Here is a 19,953-nt window from a genome sequence, read left to right as displayed (position 1 = left end):
GCACCCTGACTGGCTCATCCTCCCCAAGACCCTTCTGTAAGGGGATGTTCAGTTGCTTACAAATGGGCTTTGGGTCCCCACTCCACACTGCCCCTCATTCACAATGATACGATTTTTTGTTCTTTGATGCCTGATACCTGATTCCATCAACACCTCGTAATCCCACAGGCTGGTGTGTTTCTTCCATGTGGAATTTGTTGCTTCAAGCCTTTGAGACCCCAGATGCTTTATCTTTTGATAGCTGGGAACCATCAGCTTTCTTCACATTTGCTTATGTACCCATTTTGTCTTTAGTGATCGTGTTGGGAAGGTGAGCATCATGGAATGCCAGTTTAATAGATCTAAGTTTTATTTCATTGAGGGAGTACTTGAGTAGAGACCCAATGTCCATCTGCTACCTTATTAATAATAAACCTACATATAGATATGCACATAGATCTATTCCCCCCATCATCATCATATATATATTTACATGTGTACATGCCTGTATTTAGATCTCTATAAATGCCCTTTGCCTCCTAGTTCTTTCCTCTATTTTCTTTTACTTTCCTCTTGGACAATCTTTTTGAAAAATTGTGGGTCAGGATGAATTGTGATTCATCCAAGGAAACAATGTGTAGCAAGGTGCTTCTATTGATTTGAAAGAGCACGAATAAAATATTGGCTATACATTTAAGCTGATAAACATAATATATCTTCTATTCTCATTAGGTATGCAGGATACAGAGATAAAATTAATTTATGCTCCCTGCTTTTCAAGCATATTTTGTACGTTCCAGGAGCTTGAAAAAGGACTTCAATGGTAATGATGCTGTAAAGTCTGACCAGTAAATAGTGGGCTGCCGTGGGAGTAGACATTCCTCCAGGCTTCTAAGATGCAAGTCCTTCCTGATTGATCGTGGAAGCCAGTCAGTTCGGCAGATTGGGTGCCATACAAAGTGAACTGCAAGGGTTTATGAAACCCTGGGTAGCCCGTAGAGGCTGGGCAGTATCAGCAGAAGGCCTCCTGTGGGAGATGAGCATGAAAAGTGGGTCGCAGTTTTGTATGTGTGATATTTAGGAAATCAACACTTCCTTAGAAGCAGAGTGTGACCATTAAAGTAACATGATCAGGGTTGTGTTTTAGTAAGATTTCTGTTTAAAATCCTGAAGAATGGAAAGAAGTAAACTTGGAGGTGAAAAGGGGAGCCAGGAGGTGACTATTGAAATAGCCCAGCTAGTAGATGAGCAGAGTTTGAGTCAGCAGCCTGCCAGAGTTAGAGAAGAAGAGCGGAGTCCGCGGTGCTCAGGAGAATGAAGAGACGGCGGAAGGTATAAGGCACGGCGTTGAGGCGGGGCAGGATAGCCCTCGGGTTCCTGTCTGGGGTAATTATGGAGATGGTGGAACAATGCCCAGGAAAACAGGGCGGTCTTTGCTGGGGTGGTCTGTCTCGGAAGCTGCTCTATTTGAGTGCCCTCGTGGGACAGTGGTTAAGTGCTTGGCTCCTTACTGCCAGACCAGTGGTTCGAACACACCATCAGCTCGGTGGGAGAAAGATGCGGTGCTCTGCTTCCAGAAAGACTACTGTTTAGAATCCATACTAGATGGTTCTATAGTGTCTGAATCGACTCCCATAATTGTAGAAATTCTTAAAAGGAATTGAGTAAAATTCTGTTTTCCACATGTCTGGTGTTTCTATTAGTTTCAAAGAATAAAGCTTGGCTTCCCTCAAATTCAGCAGTTTTATCCTCCCTCTTCTTTTTTTTGCCACAAGTTCCTAAAACCATTCCTTGTGTGATTTTCTTCATGATTTCAGGTGAGAAATCCATCTTTGTTTGATTTTAACCCTATAGAGGCAACGGTGTCGATCTGTTGCCATTGAGTTGATTCCAACTCATAGTGCCCACAGGACAGAGTCGAACGCTGCACCAGTGTCCGTGGCTGTCATCCTTGTATGGAAGCCAGCTGCCACATCTTTCTCCCCCTGAGCACTTGGGGTTAGAACTGCTGACCTTTGTGTTCGCAGCCAGTTGTTTAACTACTCTACCCCTAGGGCTCAGTAGGTGAGTGTGTGGCTGCTTTAACATATTTGTTTTCTTGGTCTTTGGTTTTTAGGAGTTTGAGTAAGATGTGCTCTGGTGGGGATTCGAACTTGTCCTTGCTTTAAAGCAGCGGTTCTCAACCTGTGGGTCGCATCCCCTTTGGGGGTGGAACGACCCTTCACAGGGGTGGCCTGATTCCTAACAGTAGCAAGATTACAGTGATGAAGTAGCAACTAAAATATTGTGTAGTTTGGGGGGTCACCACAACATGAGGAATTGAAGGGTCACGGCATGAGGAAGGTTGAGAATCAGCTTTAAACGTGTTTATTTGGTTCTGCTTTATTTGAGGGGATTTCAAAAGGTTCATAGAAAAACTCTTATCTTTTCATTTCCATTTTTCCACTAAGCATTTTGTACTTCTGTTTCTTTGCTGGTACTCTTTGATTTCTTTTTCGTCTTTGTTTCCAGAAGGTTTTGCTCCTTGAGAAATGGTCCTGGAGGCAGTTTTAGTATGGCCGTGTCATCAGAAATCTCAAGCCTCTTGGTCTTCTCGGTGCTATAATCTGTGAATTGTCTTCTCGTACAGTTTGCAGTCTTCCCGGGGTTTTGTGATGACGAAGATTTTGCATTAAAACCCGAATGGTTTTGCTTTGTTGTTAGGTCTAGGAGTCTTCCTGTGTATGAACTCCAGGAGAGGGAAATCTGTGGAGAGCAGCTGAATTCACGGTGCCTTGGGGGTTCAGCCGGGAGGTTGCGGGGAGATGGGGAACTAGTAACAATGGAGAAGTATCTCCAGGTTGATTGTGGTGATGATTGTACAGCTCTTCTTGATACAGTTGAACTGTTGGAATTTTGTGTGAATTGTGTGCCAAACTATTAAAAAAAAAAAAGCGAAGCCACAGGCTTTGGAAGGTAGAAAAGTTGTGAAAGAAGAAAACAAGGCAGTCCTGTGCAGTTTGGGCTGCCCCGACTTTTACTGCACTTTGCACTTCACTAGTTTAAGGTAATAATAAGATAGAGCTACTTTAAAGGTTTTCACCAGAAATGGTCAAATCTTCTCTACAATGTATTCTTATTTTTAAAATGACAGGGTTACTTAACATTTCTATATCTTTTATTGAAGGATCGCAACAGTGATAGTATGGACATGTGAAACAAAACTCAAGATAATAAAAATCTAAAAGATCAGGCTTCTGGCTAGACTATATCTCTTGAACACTCTCAACTCACCTCTGTGGCTTCATTTCCAGCCGTGCCAAGCAGACTAGTAAGGTGCACAGTAGCATCAGAGTAGTGTGCACCCCTAGCCCATTCCCGGAGCCACAGGGCAGCATGGGTGGGGGTGACGCACACCAAGCTGGAAGGGATGAACAAGGACGAGGGATGGAAACAGTGAACAGGGAGGAAGGGAGAAGAGTGCTCTTACATCATGGGGATTGCAGTCCATGTCCCAACACAAAATGCTTCTGAATTGTTTAGTAGAAAGTGGGTTTGCTCTGTAAACTTTCACCCAAACCACACTTTAATAAATGAATAAATAAACTTGATTCACAATGAAAAAAACAAAACCAACCCAGCCAATGTTAGCTGTGTGACAGTGAGTCTGTTTCCTCAGATGTCACATAGTAGTATCTGCCTCGCAAGGTTCGGAGTCAACACGGCAGCAGCATATGTGAAAGGACCGGAATCCTGTCTGTACCACCGAGGCCTCCATTAAATGCCAGCTCCCTTTCTTTAATCTTTGAACACAGTTTTCCTCCCAAATGACAAAGCACAAAGACCCTGGCTGTACTGCTTCTGGGGTACTATTCTCTTATCTGGAAGCCAGAGGGGAAGCCAGAGCTAGAGTCACTTCTAGCTACACCCGTGTGTGACGAGCCCCAGGGGCACACTAGGTGAAGTGCTGGGTTGCTAACCGGAAGGCCGGTCCTTGCACGGCACCAGCCGCTCTCCAGGAGAGAGACGAGCCCTGTGTAGCGCAGTTCCACTCTGTCCTATGGGCTTGCTACGCGTTGGAATCATCCCGGTGGGAGAGGGCTTGTTTGGTTTTGTATTGTTGGAGAATCCTTTTGGTCTTACAGGTTGAATTTCAAATGACAATATGCAGAGAGTAGTTTTCTGATGATTAAACTGCAGGTAGAAAGATAGAAGGGGAAAGTAAGTCCAGGTCTATTTCCTGAAGAGAAATAATTTGAGATAAAAAAGGGGTTCAGAAGTGGCATCTTGATGAGGAAAACTAAATTGCTGAAAAGATAAAGAAATGGTTTAGTGCATAAAGTGAAAAGAACTCTTGCATTTTAGTCTCAGCCCAAAGTTTTTTTCCTCCAGTAAGAGCTTCAATATGAGGCAGTGATATAAGCCTCATTGATTTTTGTTAAAAATGAAAATGAGACCATCTATCTGGTTACTGCCTGGGTTCAGTTAGAATGATTACTTTTTTTTTTGCTTTTCAGTTTTTGGTGTTCTGATTGGGCCATGTAACTCCTTTGTGTCTGGCACACACTGATAGGCAGAATTCAAGCCTTTGGCAAGGACCAATAACTTCATATGATTTTGCTATCAGCTATAACTAGTATAGGTAGTCCCGGCTTACTCCAGGATTAGAAAGACTCCATCATAAGTCAGTACCCAAGTCTAATACTTTTTTTAGCTTTCATTATTACTGCCTTTTATTATCAGTACTGCTATAAGTGGACTCTTTGAGCATCTTGGGGATAGACATCTGGAAATAATAACATCCACGGATTACACAGTGCAATGTCGTATGGAGATGTAGCTTGAGCGAGCTTCAGGAAGTTCACGGAACAATCCATTCTCTTCATTTTCTTTTTCTACAAGCTTTTTAAAGCCCCTTCATCCATATTACTAATGATAAGTTCAGTTTGTCAGAAGGCAAATCCATCATAAATGTGGGACTGCCTTATTTTAAGAGCATTAAAGATTTCTCCTTAATTCAAGTGAAAACAAAACAAAAGCCATGAGGTTAGCAAAAGAATTATTGGACACCCTGGAACCTCCCGATAGTGTGGGTGTGTCAAGATTAAGAAGGGCGCTGGCAGGAAGAGACCCAGGTCTGGCACATGAATAAGTTGGCAAGTGCTTTGCTGATTTGAAGCTTGTAGGAAGGTGTTTATGTAAAGTCAGCCTGTTAAGTGTTTCCTGTATCTTGTGTTCTAATACTCTATTAATTAATGGTGATGACTTGTTACATACCTCCCACCTTTCATACCTTTATGTCTCCCTGGCAGGACCGAAGTCAGGTCAAGACCTCCCCTTCATGATGACCTTCCTGTCTTCGAGAAACCCCCCAGCAGGCAGGTGACCTCAACACCCCTGCCTCAAGAAGAGCCTCCACTGAAGACTGTGGCCCTGGCGAACGAAGAAGCCATGCAGAAGATCTGTGCTCTGGAAAGTGAGCTTGCTGCCCTCCGAGCCCAGATTGCCAAAATTGTGACCCTGCAGGAGCAGCAGGCGCTCAGTGCAGGTGCGTGCGTGTTACAGCTGCTGGCCTGGACCCGGCGGGCTGGGAATCTCACAGTTTAAAAATCCATCAATCTACAGCATCTGCTGGGGAGCCGGGCGTGGGGTAGGCTGGGATGTGGTTAACCATTGGTCACTCCCCTTTTGCATAGTCTAGTACTGAGCCCAGTCAAATGTAAGTATATGACTTGTTTGTTTCAACAGTCCTGACATGACAAGGGGGCCTCAAGAAATTCATGGAAAAATGAAATTAAAACATGATGGACTTTCCATGTGAACTTTTTGAAGCCCCTCGTATGACAGACTTTGACCAGGAAAAATGCCTGAATTCACACAGCTGAATTCCTCCTGATGTAAGGGAGCGTGCTTCTGAAAAGCTAGTTTTGCCCGTGCTAATGGCACCAATTGAAATGGACATGAAGTGACCAAGCCGTGTCATGGAAGTGGCAGCATGGGTTTCCGAATTCAGGAAAGCGGGTGCCCGGAGGCTGTGGATCCTCCCCTCCTGCCTCCCTTTGCTGCTTGAAAGTGGGCATCACAGCTCTGAGGGTATTGGTCCACCATGGTGGTTTAGTGTGGGCATTACGTGCGATGCCTCTAGCATGTATGAGGGGATTCGCGACAGGTTTGGGGAAACTCCTTTATCTTTTCATTCTGTTTCTCCGTGAACTTTTTTGAAGACCACTGAGAGTGGGTATTTAATAATACGCCCTTTTCCTCCCGTTTGGCCAGAGTAGACACAGAATTCAGGCCTTCTGACGGCTGACTAATCTTGGTGGTGGTGTTAGCGGGGCATTTTCACACTGAGACAAACCTGAGCATTGACATCCTAGCTCATCGACCTGTTGGCAAACTGTGGTGGTGGTTCCTGTGAGTCTTGGATGGACCAGTATTAACCCATCTGTCTAAAAGATACAGACAAAAGAGAAAAAAATGAATCAAAGATAAGGGCCCTTAACCTGCTGCGGGGCCTCTTTGCTTGTGCTTTTGGAGTTGAACATGATCCACCCTGAAACCTCATCTGACCAGGAGGTGGCGCGGGAGAGAGGGAGGGAGGGAGGGAGAGCGAGTACTTTGAGCACCCTGTGGTTTGGGGAGAATAAAGTACTCATGGATCCTAGATAGCACAGGACTCAAGCCCTTTAACCTGAGATTGAGAGTTGCATGTTTTTTTGCTCTACCTCCCCCTTCTGGCAGACCAGGAGCACTGCCTTAAATAGCAAAATAATTGGGGGGTGGGGGTTGATGTTTAATCTTCTACTTACAGTCTTAAGTATTTTGAATAAAACTCTTTGGTATCAAGATTCCCTCCCCTCTCAATTGATATAATTCTGCCAACATAAAACTTTATCCTGAAGTTATGCGGAAGGATACATTTTTGGTCTTCATTTTATAATCTCTGAATTAAAAATATAGTAACCTATTAACTACTACTTCTTTTAGAAATTAAGTATAACAGTCTTTATTCCTCCAGAACTTTGCTGCACAATAAATTAAAAAATTTCCCTTTAGAAACATTCTAGCTGTAGGCTTTCAGTGCTTACTAAGTCATAAATGTAATGTTGAGAGAATCCTGAATTTATCAAATAGGTTTTTCTCCCAAGTAATTATAATGGGACTGACAACCAAACGGGGTGTCTGTTGAAAACGGATACCCGGGCAGCACAGCCCATCTCAGACTTCCACCCTGGGCCACAGCCGCGCTGGCGCAGCGCTCCCCTGGTTGGCTGAAAGGAGCTTTTCCACCAGGAAAGTTTGGGACTGGACAATGCTGTAACTGAAATGCAATACTGAGCTGCCTTCCTACCCAGAACTGAGGTGCTTCTACAGAACCCTGTTTTCAGAAAATCTCCCACATAATTTTTCTCTCAAACCATAGTGTTTCATGTATACCACCAGCAGGAAAAAATGTATATTTTTCTTATTTCTGTAGGTGACTTAGATGCTGTCACATCCGTTGCCACAGCACCATCCATGGTACCGCCGCCACCACCACCACCACCTCCTCCCCCGCTCCCTGCAGCAGGCCTCCACCAAAGTAGATCTGTCATCGATCTAATCAAAGAACGACGGGAGCAAAAGACCGGTGCTGGAAAGACTCTGGTTAGCAACTGTCCAAAGAAACCTGACATGCCGAACATGCTAGAAGTTCTTAAAGATATGAACAATGTCAAACTTCGTTCCGTGAAGAGGTGAGGACACATTTACCTTTTTTCTCACTTTCCCCATATTTTTTCATATCTCATAAAACAAAGTGTGCTGGTCTTGAAATTTTGTTATGAAATGACTACCATGAATAATTCCTTTAAATGTTTACTATAAAACAGTGGTTCTCAACCTTCCTAATGCCGTGACCTTTTAATACAGTTCCTTATGTTGTGGTGACCGCCCTCAACCATGAAATTATTTTCGTTGCTACTTCATAACTGTAATTTTGCTACTGTTATGAATCAGGTGACCCCTGGGAAAGGGTCATTCAACCCCCAAGGGGGTCACGACCCACAGAGCCGCTGCTTGAAAAGGACAAGCTCCCATGGCTACTCTGCACATCAGCGAAAGATGGACACCATAACCCTTTTGTACTTAAAAGTGCTTTCCTCACCTTAATACTTGTTGGCCCTTTTTTATAAAGTCTGTTTTATTGCTCAGCCTATTGCATACCCAGCAAAGGAACAAATTACCTTTAGACTTAGAGCTGAGCCTCCTCTGATGCTCAGAAGGAAGTGCTCTTGAGATGTCGTGAGTGGCCATTAATTGGGTACTTTTGTGCTCTCGAGTGAGCCTAAATCCAGGGGTTCATCTCACTGCTATTAGTATTTCCCCGTGTCTGGCTGGCGTGTCCCTGCTAGAGGGGTGTGATGGGATATGTAAGGCAAACAGCCCCCCCCCCCACCGCCCCTCCCCCACACACAGGAGGGGCCAGCATACTGAAATTGTGCTCTCGGGTTCTGTTTTCACTTCTCTAAGGTCAGAGCAAGATGTCAAGCCCAAGCCAGTGGACACGACTGACCCCGCTGCCCTCATTGCTGAGGCTCTGAAAAAGAAATTTGCATTTCGATATCAAACCGAGGTTGACACAGTAATTCCAAAGTCTGAATCAGAGACCACCTCAGAAACCGTGCTGGTGAGTGTGAATGCAGAGTTCTCCCCTATAGCAGACAGACATTTGATTTCAAGTGTGTGATGTGGGATTTAGTCCCTACCTACAAATAGGTTGCAGGTAGATTGGAAAGAAGGTGCTATCTTGGCCGAGCATTTATGCTCCCCTCCCCTTACTCAGAGAATAGAGAAATAGTTGGTTTTTGTTTTATAGTAGTAAATTTGGAACATAGAAAAGTGTAGAGGAAAAAAAAATGAGTCCCTCACCTCACTATTTAGCAATCTCTAGAGTGAAATATCCCATGCCTTGTTCCATGTATATTTAAATGAAGAGGAAGCGCCCAGGTGGCACAGTGGTCATGAGTTGGGCTGCTAACCACAAGGTCAGCAGTTTGAAGCCATTAGCCGCTCCTGTCCTCAGGAGAAAGACAGGCTTTCTGCCCCCAGAAAGAGTAGCCGTCTCGGACACTCCCAGGGTCAGTTCTGCCCTGTCCTGTGACTCACGGTCAGTCAGAATTGACTCAATGACAGTGAGTTTTTTATTTTTTATTTTATAACAAAATGAAAATGCCTTATGATAAAATTTATGTCTTCGGGAACAATTGATGTTTTGAAAGAGAACTTCAAAGCCATGAAGGATCAGCTTCTCATGGGACACTCTCTAAAAGCTTTCCCAAGAGTTCGGAGTATGTCCGGGGCTCAAAGACTATGCGCCATTTCATAGGCGGTGACTGGCAGATGGCAAGACTCAGCTGCCAACGTTGATTTCCACCCGGAGCGGCCTTGTGCAGGTTTCCAAGGTTGTGAATCTTTGCAGGAGCAGATAGCGTCATCCTTCGCCCTCAGAGCAGTTTGTGGGTTTGAACCATTGACCTTGTGGCTAGCAGTCCAGGACACACAGGACAGTGCCACTAGGGTTCCTGCCACTTTGCACGCAAACAAACAAAACCGTACCAGGCTCCACCTCCATCCCGGAGTGCCCCTAAGTGGGGTTTCTGAGGGTTTGTAAATCTGTCAGGGAGCAGAGTCTCTGGTCAAGGAGTGGCCGGTGAGTTTGAACCACGGACTCTGCGGTTAGCCCACAAGAACCCCCAGCTCTCCTTCCTAGCTGGCGTAGAATCTATTCAGCACTAATTCACAAGTCCCCTTTGTTCATATCACTTTTGTGGAAAGTACGTGCTTTTCGATTTAGAGAGGCGGGCATCTCAAAATGTAGCGTCTTTGAAATTCCTTAGAGATTGGAAGGAAATGGAACTTGCTTCTTTTTCTCAAGAAAATGGGGCCTACACTAGTGTATTGCTACCATGCTTGTAGCTTTTTTTCTTAGGAAGTAGTTTGGTTACCTCTTTGCTTTCATGATGTGTTTAGAAAGATCTATCAGGTCTTAGGCTTTGGTAAGAAAGAGCCTTATATCAAGACGTAATTATCAAAAAAATAAAAACAAAGAATCAAGAAAACATCCCAGTCCAACTCAAGTCCATAAGTCCGATAGTAGTCCATAAGCCCCTCTTGAGACTCATGAAGCAGCAGTCAACGTGCAGTGAAGCAGAGTGCCGGAAGATCACAGGCTGGTGGGTGCAGCGTGGGCACAAAGTCGTGTGAAACTAGTGGTGTTGATAACTCAGCAGGGCTCTGGCAGCAAGCAGGTAACCAGCGGGAAGGTAAAGGCAGACAAGGAGAAAGCTTACAGGCTTGAATCTTGTCAGCGCTTGCTTTTTCTTACAATAGCCACCTTGCTGATCCATTATTTGGGGGTGGGGTTGGAGCGTAGTCTTGCTGTTATGTGACTCACTTTCTTCATTCTCATGTTTGTTTCTCTCCTAGTTCGGGCCACACATGTTGAAGTCTACAGGAAAAATGAAGGCGTTAATTGAAAATGTTTCCAGTTCTTAATAGACAGTGAGCTGAGAAAGACTCTTGGGGCTCCACTGTTGGTGTATTCGGGCTAAATTGGTGGTAGAAATCAACACTAGTAAATATCTGACCTTGGCATTCAGTGATCTCCTTTCAAATTTAAATAGAGGACTGAGCAGTGACAAGCGCACTGAGTTTTTGTTTGCTTTTCCTAAGATGGTCAATTCTGGAACTATCTATCATCTAGGTCTATTCAGACATGTCACCATGTTCAGGTTACTCATCTCGAAACCAACTTAAGGGGTTCAGACCATAGGACATTCCTGGATGTTACTGTGAGGTTTTTAATTCGCAAACACTAATTTATCTTTTTTAATGTTTTATATGCATATATTTGGATACGAAGCATCTTGGGTGAAGAGCAGTAACGGCATTGAGAGGGTGCCGCTGTGGTCTTCCCGTGTTTTCAGTGGTAATTTATCATACAATGATGGAACAGCTGGGGTGACTGTAGTTGTTGCCATGAAATATTTAATTTGAGATGGGAATCCCTTGCCTTGAGCAGAGCTTGATACTCAGATTCTCTCATTTTCTCAGAGCTGGGGTTTCAGGAGGAGCCAGATGTTGTTGGCTGCTAAAGTTCCGTTGTGCTTTTTCATAAAGGGAGATGGAGAACCATGCGAGCCGCGTGCCCCTCCATGCCTTTGTGCCAGGGAATTAAATGAAGTTGTTGGATAGTGAGGAATCAATTTAGTGGATTAAATCCCTTGTTAAATGAAAAACCAGAATGTACCATCTTTTCTTTGGGTTCAATAAATGGCTTAATAACTTGTTCTAAGTTGATAACTTCTAGAAATGTCAGCATAATGCAGTTTACATTTTAAATACTGGCCAGAATATTATAATGAAACATTATCATATAGGCAAAGTAATTCCCCGCAGATCGTTGATCCTTGGTCAGGATGTAGTTCCATCGGATTGCCCGCGCGGCATCAACTGCAGATATTGCTGGGGAGCGGGCCACTGCCTCTCTCGTTGGAGACGCCCAAGGGTTTATTCTGGATTGTTTGTAAATGCTGAATTCGTTCATGCCAGAATCTCCTACCGTGGGTAGATATTTGGATTTATTATTTAAGTCGAGAGAAAAAATTGCACTTGCGGGGATTAAGTTATTGAAAATATGTGCAATGTTCTCTTTTAAGTTTAACAAAATTAGTCCGGGTAATTCACATGCTCTGGTTATTTTGCTTAACTTTGAATCGGTGTTTTACCCATGTAGTTGATGTGTATTTTATCTTTTTTGTTGGATATGATGTACATTTTCTGCCTTTAAGGAAACGTTCAGACAAGTCACCTGACATGCACATGTTGACTTTCTAAAGTTGTGTTTGTATCAGTATTGCATTTGGGCCGGTTCTTCAATATAAGGAAGTTACTATTTTAAAATAAAGTGAACTCTTATTTTCCTGGACCACATAGTATCTACGAAATACATGTGTTTCTCCCCCTCTCTTCTGACAACAGGTAAGATTCTTTTACATCGTACATGTTGGTGTTGGGCGACATCCACTTGTTCCACCCCACAGTGACCGTGTGCACAACAGAACCCTGTGCACAAGAGAGCGAAACACTGCCCAGTCTTCTGTCCCTCACAGCTGCTCCTATTCCTGAGCCCACTGTGCCGTCCAGGGGGCAGTCTGTCCCGGAGGGTCTGCTCCTCCTCTGCTGCCCTCTACTTTTCCAAACAGGATCTCCTCTGTGAACTGCTTTCACCTGACAACATGTCCGAAGAGTAGAAGACCAAGTCTTGCCACCCTTGCTTCTAAGGAACACTCTGACCTTACTTCCCAGATGGATTGAATTGTCCTTTTGACTTTCAGTATTCTCTGGAACCACAGTTCAAGTACGGTACATTGCTTCTTCTCAGCCTCCTTATTCAGTGTCCCAACTTTCATATGCGTACGAAGCAATGGAAAATGCGCTGGCTTGAGTCTGGCACCTCAGTCCGCCAAGTAACAAACATCCTTGCCTGCCAGCATTCTACAGAGGGCCTGTGTGACAGACTTAGCGGGCAGCAACGCAACTTTGGGCCTCATGACTGCTTTTCCCACGAGCATTGACTGGATCCAAGCAAGCCAAAATCCTTGACAAGTTAGGCTGTTTCTGCATTTATGATGGTCCATTGTGAAGATTTTGGTATGTATTTTGAGATGTACTCCAGAGTGAAGGTTGCGATCCTTGATCTTCGTCAGCAAGTGCTTCACGTCCTCACTTTCCGCAAGCAAGCGTGTGTCAGCTGCATATGGGCAAGATGTTCATGAGCCTCCGGTCCTGATGCTACCTTCTTCATCTAGCTTTAGGGCCATTGGCGTGAAGGAAGTGGGGACAGAGTAAAAGACGTTCAGTCACCTTTTATTCACCTTTTCTGTTAAATAGCACTCACGAGGAGATAGGGCAGTTACTTTGTATAGGTTTCCTCAGGTTCCTCAGGCCTAGACTATAATACACCATTGAGATTGCTGACATTTGTTTCTTCAGCCACTCAACGCATTTCTGATTCTCCCAACAAGACCAGCACTAAGTACCAAGGTGAAAGTCAAGCTCTGGGTTCTAGAGCTAAACCTCAGAGAGGTAAGTAATTCGGTGTAATGGGAGGCTTAAGATGAACCCGGAGTCCTGAGCCCCTCACTGCACACAGACTCGCAAGTCTATGTCGCTTCACATCTGACTGCATGTATGGTTTAGTCTCATTAGGCAGTTAGTGTTTTAAATGATCGTAGCTCTCCTTTTGTTTAGTTCCCCACCGGTGGTTTTAAAGACCCCGGCGCTGATCCATGGGTTAGATACAGGCGGTGAGGCACCCCATGTGGCTCAGGGCGTGGGTGCTTGGGAGTTGCCTGGCCAGCAAAGGTTGCAGGGATGGGGCCAGATGCGCTTCACCCCCTCCACGCTCGCTCCTCCGGCTGCCGCAGCCTCGCCTGCAGCTCCAGTAAGAGCAGGGGCAATGAGCACCCCCGGAAAGGGGCTCCACAAGGGTCCAATCACGTAAGCATTTGTTCACAAGAACGTATTATGAACACTAAGATGGTACCTGTATTTGTTTTAAAAATTAGAAGTATTAATCCAGCGCTTTCTCTGTGCCTTGCTCTGTGCTCAGAAAGCCTGGTCTTTTTCCTGCAGAACACATGATGGTTTCAAACCACTGACCTTGCTGTTAGCGCCCCAGTGTGTAAGCAGAACCCCTCTGGGATGCAAACAGAGGTCCTCAAATAGTTTAAAATATTTTCGTCACAAGAAGTGAGGCAGAAACAGTGCAGTTCCACTGTCCCATTGCAATGCAGAGAAATAGAGCCCAGCCATGCCATTAAATAAATACTTGTCTTTCTGTAAGATCCAGTATCATAGCTTATGTCACCCACCGAGTGAGGCCATAGTCATCCTGTGATTCAGTAGTTTGGAGTTCCTTGTGTCTTACCAGCTACTGAGATTCCCAACACATGTCCGGCCCTGTTCAAGCCAAGCTGGGTCAGAGGTTACTGCAAACAAGATAGCTTATTATCTGTCCACACCACACCATTCTGGGAGAATATCTAGCACCAGGTGGGAGAAAGGGACTCGTCTCACCACCTACTCCAGGACATGGCTCTTAGTTTTGCTGAGTGAACCCTGGAAAAAACTCACTGCCGTTGGATTGATGCCCACTCAGCCACTGTAGGCCAGGGTGGAGCTGCCCGAGGGTGTGAGGCCACGGCTTTTCAGGGCAGTGGGAAGCCCTCTCCTGCTGACCAGCTGCAGGATTCAACCTGAGGGATGGCCTTGCCGGTCAGAGCCCAGCGAGTGCCCTACACACCTCCATCTGGTGCTACGAAAAAAGATGTGCAGCGTTCATTTTCTTACAAAGGTTCCCTGTCCCCCCCAATTGAGAATCACCCATGTGAGTGAGTTATCAGCAGACTTGTATTTATTTACCCTCTGTTAAGTACTAATAATTTGTGATAAGACAACTCTGCTTACGAATTTCGCAGTTTTTCATTGCTGGCTGTTGAGTGTGGAGGCTTCCACGACCATCTGAACACAGAACTGTTTATTTCCTTGTAGTCTGGCAGAGTCAGCCTTGACCTGGTGGCAGGGAGTGCATTTACCTGGAGGGGAGGCTTTGTGGGCTTTGGCTGAAGGTCTTTGTCTCTTCAGCTTCTGACAAAGAAGACCCAGTCCCAAATGCGATAGGAAGGACTAGCATCTCCCTGCCCGTGAACTCACTAAGATCCTGTACACTGCTGAACTAGCCCTATGGGCTTCTGAGGCTAGAAACCTTTATGGGAGGAGAAACCCTTATCTGAGGAGAGGATGCTGGGTTTGAACTGCCAACCTAGTGGTTGGCGGCCACCAGAGCTCCTTAACCACAGGCATAGGCATATAACAAGTGACCATGTTGCTTCATTAGCCCTTTTGAATTTAAAACAAAAGGGATGAATGAAAACTTAGAACCTGGAACCGAATCTATGCGGACAAATTGTCTACACATGGAATTGTTAGGTTTTTCTCTCCGGCCTAAATCTCAGCCTCGGTCCTGGGCTCCACGCGAGAAAGATTTCACGCCGAAGCCGGGCTCGTGATCCAAGTGAATTTAATGAAGGTTCAAAGAAGTTTCAGGTTTTACGCGGCACCCATAGGATTCCTTTGACCATGCGGCCTGGCAGAGACTGCTCCAGGTCACGCAAGGATCTCTCCCTTCCCACGAAGATGACCAGACCGCACAAGCAAGCCAAGACCAAGAGCCCCTCTCCCTTCTGGTCCCTGCCTTTTCAAGGGTTCCCAGGGGAGGTGTGGCAAACGACCCCAGGCCGATCCCATTGGCTTAATTGCAATCACCCGGCCCAGGTGGGCTGCTCCAGGTGTAACGCCCATCCAAGCCCACCGGCGGGAAAATCCAGCTTTTGTCCTTTGCTGACTCTCCGGGGCATGCGTAAATGGACTTCCCAATTCCCTAGGCTAAGCTACCTAACAGAATCTGGGAGGCAGATTTGGTGGAGGAAGACCTTCATGCTTGCGAATTGGAGATACATCCCAGTCATGCTCCAAACTGAAGTTGTTCTCCAAAGTGCCCCCCTGTACTAATGCCAATTTCAAGGTGTTGCTTGCAAACACATGGTGCTCCTGTGTACACTTGAAGGTCGTCTGCCATCAGAAGCAATGAGACCACCCAACCTAAGTACAGCCCACTCCCTGCTGATAAGAATCTTAGATTGTTTCTGGCAAAGAGCTCAGGGACACTTTTTTAAGGTTAAGCCAGCTCAGAGATGACCAACGTTATATCCCTGTCAACTCTAGAACCGCCTGTCTTGCTAAGTATGTGCCTTCCTGTCACAGGTGTGCCCATAGCACCTCCTTTTCCTGTTATGCCCCCTTCCTGTTACATATGTGTATGGTGTGGCTTGCTAGCCCAACATTCTATACGCCTATAAATGCAGTGCCCAGTCTGCATGTCTGATGTTTACCCTTCAGTTACACCACTGCCCCCCGCCCCGCCCAGGGCCCATTCGGTTGTGGAGACTGGTCCCCCGCAATACTCTGTGAACTACACATTCTATTTTTTAAAAAGGGTTATTTACATTAAATATGACTATTAAAAACTTGCTTAAACATTTCATTTTTGTTTTCCTATCTTCCCTTCTGGTCGTGTATAGCTGATTGTGTTTTCCTTTGTTTGTATTAGACCCTCACAAGCCAGTCTTACTAGGTGTCCCTTTGGTCCTCGTAAGTTCTTTAAAGATGGATTAGTCATCACGAGACCATTTCTTCTTTCCCAACGTGGCTCAGCAGTAGCCTGCAGTCTCCTTGGCCTGACACCAGGTGACAAACTAAGTAAAACGTCCCAGCACTGTTAGGCGCATGCCTCTAATTCACTCCCAGTTACATATGTGTACTGATGGGGCTTGCATGCCCACAGTTATATAACCTGTTAAGAGACTGTAGTACTCAGTCTTTGCTTCCAGTTTCCATGCCTTGTCTGGTGTTTCTTTAATTTACCCTTCGATTACACAGTCGCCTCCTAAGACCATTCAGTTGTGGAGGCTGGGCCCCCAGAGTATGTGAGCCTGAGAACACTGGACTTGGGTTACATGACCTATGTATGTTAGCCAGGCCAAGTCAACCACTCTTTTTTTTTTTAATACAGTTATTTTTTTATTCCTTTACTAAAAATCCTCTGCTCTGGTGACCACCAGAATATTTCTTCTTTTTTTTTTTTTTACATTTTAGTAGGGACTCATACAACTTATCACAATCCATACATATACATACATCAATTGTATAAAGCACATCCATACATTCCCCGCCCCAATAATTCTCAAAGCATTTGCTCTCCACTTAAGCCCCTTGCATCAGGTCCTCTTTTTTTTCCCCCCTCCCTCACGTGCCCTTTGCAATTTATACATCGTTATTTTGTCATATCTTGCTCTATCCAGAGTCTCCCTTCCCCCCTCCCCCCTTCTATGCCGTCCCTCTCCCAGGGAGGAGGTCACATGTGGATCCCTGTAATCAGTTCCCCCTTTCCAACCCACTCACCCTACACTCTCCCAGCATCGCCCCTCACACCCCTGGTCCTGAAGGTATCATCCACCCTGGATTCCCTGTGCCTCCAGCCCTCATATGTGCCAGTGTACAACCTCTGCCCTATCCAGACCTGCAAGGTAGAATTCGGATCATGGTAGTTGGGGGGGGGGGGAGGGGGGAAGCATCCAGGATCCGGGGGAAAGCTGTGCTCTTCATCGATACTACCTCGCACCCTGACTGACCCATCTCCTCTCCTAAACCCCTCTATGAGGGGATCTCCAGTGGCCGACACTTGGGCCTTGGTTCTCCACTCTGCACTTCCCCCTTCATTCAATATGGTGTGTGTGTGTATATATATATATATATACATACACGCATATTCTTTTTTTTTTTTTCATGATGCCTTATACCTGGTCCCCTTGGCACCTTGTGATCGCACAGGCTGGTGTGCTTCTTCCATGTGGGCTTTTTTGCTTCTGAGCTGGATGGCCGCTTGTTTATCTTCAAGCCTTTAAGACCCCAGACACTATCTCTTTTGATAGCCGGGCACCATCAGCTTTCTTCGCCACATTTGCTTATGCACCCATTTGTCTTCAGCGATCCTATCATGGAGGTGTGCAGCCAATGATATGATGATTATTTCTTCTTTGATGCCTGATAACTGATCCCTTTGGGATCACTCGCTCACACAGGCTGGTGTGTTCTTCCATGTGGGCTTTGTTGTTTCTGAGCTAGATGGCCGTTTGTTTATCTTCAAGCCTTTAAGACCCCAGTCACTATCTCTTTTGATAGCTGGGCACCATCAGCTTTCTTCACCACATTTACTTGTTCACCCACTTTGGCTTCAGCAGTTGTGTCGGGAGAGTGAGCATCATAGAGTACCAATTTAATAAACAAAAGTATTCATTGCATTGAGGGAGTGCTTGAGTAGAGGCCCAAGGTCCTTCCACCACCTTAATATTAAACCTATAAATGTAGACAATTAGATCTATTTCCCCGTCCTCATATATATGTTTGCATGTACATGTCTTTGTCTAGACCTCCATAAATACCCCTTGACTCCCAGCTCCTTCCTCCATCTCCCTTGACTTTCCTCCTGCCCCACCACCATGCTCCGTCCCCACCTGGGCTACAGCTATACCTCTTCTCTACGCAACCTTACCCTTGATCGTTCCCCATCAGGCCTGCCACTCCCACCTCACTATCATTTTGGGTCCCATGTTCCCTTGTCCCTGTGTTTATTAACGCCACTTCCTTACCCTCCTCCCCCACCCAGAACTGTCTCCCCCTGGAACTGTCTGTCCTATTGTTTTTCCTCCAGATAGTTCATCCAGCTTGTCCTATTCAGACCTGTGGAGACACTAACATGCACGAAAACAAGACAGAGGAAAACAAAGCAACAGTGTATAACCAGACAATAAAACAACAAAAACAAACCACTGACAACAAAACAAAACACAAAAGAAAGGCTTATAGTTCGTTCAAGGATCGTTTGCTGGCCCTTAGGAGTGTTTTCCAGTCCAGTCTGTTGGGGCACCACGCCCTAGCCCCAAAGTCCACTTTCAGCATTCCCTGGGGACCTTGCCACTCCATTCCCTTGCTGTTCCGCTGCACTCCCCCAGTGATTTGCCTTGGTGTGGTGGGATCAGGTCAGGTGCAATTCCCACACTATCTCCGTTGCTGTCCCCTGTATCGTCCTTAGTCACTGAGGGGCATCATGTCTCATAGTAGGGCTAGCCATGTTCTCTCTGTGTCAACCACTCTTAAAAACCGGGAAGACTCAGCTCAAAAGTGGAGGATTCAATGAAGTAATGATTTTGAACACATTCTTTCGATGGTAGCGTAAGTGCATTATGACCACGCTATTTTACATGAGGTCGCTGCAGTTTGCAGCAGGATGATTTTGCTGGGGGAATGTCTTATAAGAAGTCCACCCTATGCCCTGCTTGTACAAACTGGCGGGAAGGAGGCATCACACGTGTTTGCTTCTATTTGCCTACCCGGTGTTTTCCTGATGAGGTTAGAGACTAGAGGAAATGATGTGCTAGCTGCTTCTAACAGCTCCTTACACGAGGTTAGCGTAGACCTTGAGGGCAATTTGGACATTTTCAAGAGGGTAAATTATGTTAGCTGCAATCAAGTGCTCGCTGACTCATGGTGACTCCTACACAATGGAACAAACTCCTCTGCGCTGTCCTGGTGAACCCCAAAAGAGCCTCTCTCCACACTAAAGGGCCACCGCAAGGCAAACACCACCACCCAAACCCACTGCCGTCAGAGCTTGTTCCAACTCAGCAATGCTCTGTAAGTCATTTTAGGAGCACACAGCCTCAGCTTTCCCCAAAGTGGCTGTTGGGTTTGAACTGCTGACCTTGTGGTTAGTAGTGCAGTGCTTACATAACAGCTTTGTTCCCATCTGGGAAGGCCTTTGTTTGGAGAGGGGGGTAGGGAAGGAAGGTCAGCTTCTTTATAAGAGAAGTTTAACTGAAGGATATAAAAGGCTTGTTCATGCTGCCTAAAAGCCAGCCTCCTTCAATGGCCTTTAACTGCAGGGGAAAGGTGGCTTTCCAAGGGATTGATGACAGGGAACCTGAACATCAACCCAGGGTCGGGGAAAGGAGAAGTGGATTATCATTGGGAAGTCATTCTGTAACAGTGGTGTCTGCTTCGAGGGTGGAGAAATCGATATAAAGCACTGGTTTCCATGATCAGGTCAAGCAGTGGGACCTCAGCCTGCCTTTGTGTAGGTGGGGACACCTGGTAATCTGTCAGCTAACGTGGGAGGAGACCCAGCCTTGATAGCAGATTCCCTTTCACAAAATGGGGAACCTTGAGTGAGTGAGGCAGCTTGCACTGCAGTTCCGATGTTAACAAGGCACAGTTGTATCCTTGAGGAATGAAAATTCTGAGGAAATAGGACGAATTCCCACCCATCCAGCACTT

General features: G+C 45.7%; 1 protein-coding gene across 1 annotated transcript in view; it reads left to right on the top strand.

Annotated features, from left to right (window-relative positions):
- MTFR1 (mitochondrial fission regulator 1) overlaps nucleotides 1–16,088 on the top strand; it is a 48,048-nt gene extending 31,960 nt beyond the window's left edge. Inside the window, exons 5-8 of the mRNA XM_075549627.1 lie at nucleotides 5,271–5,506; nucleotides 7,436–7,694; nucleotides 8,470–8,626; nucleotides 10,426–16,088. Of these exons, the coding sequence (XP_075405742.1) occupies nucleotides 5,271–5,506; nucleotides 7,436–7,694; nucleotides 8,470–8,626; nucleotides 10,426–10,494 (721 nt within the window). The 3' untranslated portion in view covers nucleotides 10,495–16,088. The remainder of the gene's footprint in view (nucleotides 1–5,270; nucleotides 5,507–7,435; nucleotides 7,695–8,469; nucleotides 8,627–10,425) is intronic.
- The last annotated feature ends 3,865 nt before the right edge of the window (nucleotides 16,089–19,953 follow it).

Source organism: Tenrec ecaudatus, chromosome 5 (genome assembly GCF_050624435.1).
Source record: "Tenrec ecaudatus isolate mTenEca1 chromosome 5, mTenEca1.hap1, whole genome shotgun sequence".
In the NCBI taxonomy this organism is placed as follows: domain Eukaryota; kingdom Metazoa; phylum Chordata; class Mammalia; order Afrosoricida; family Tenrecidae; genus Tenrec; species Tenrec ecaudatus.
The sequence above is the reverse complement of the archived record's forward strand: the minus strand, read 5'-3'. Positions and strand labels throughout refer to the sequence as shown.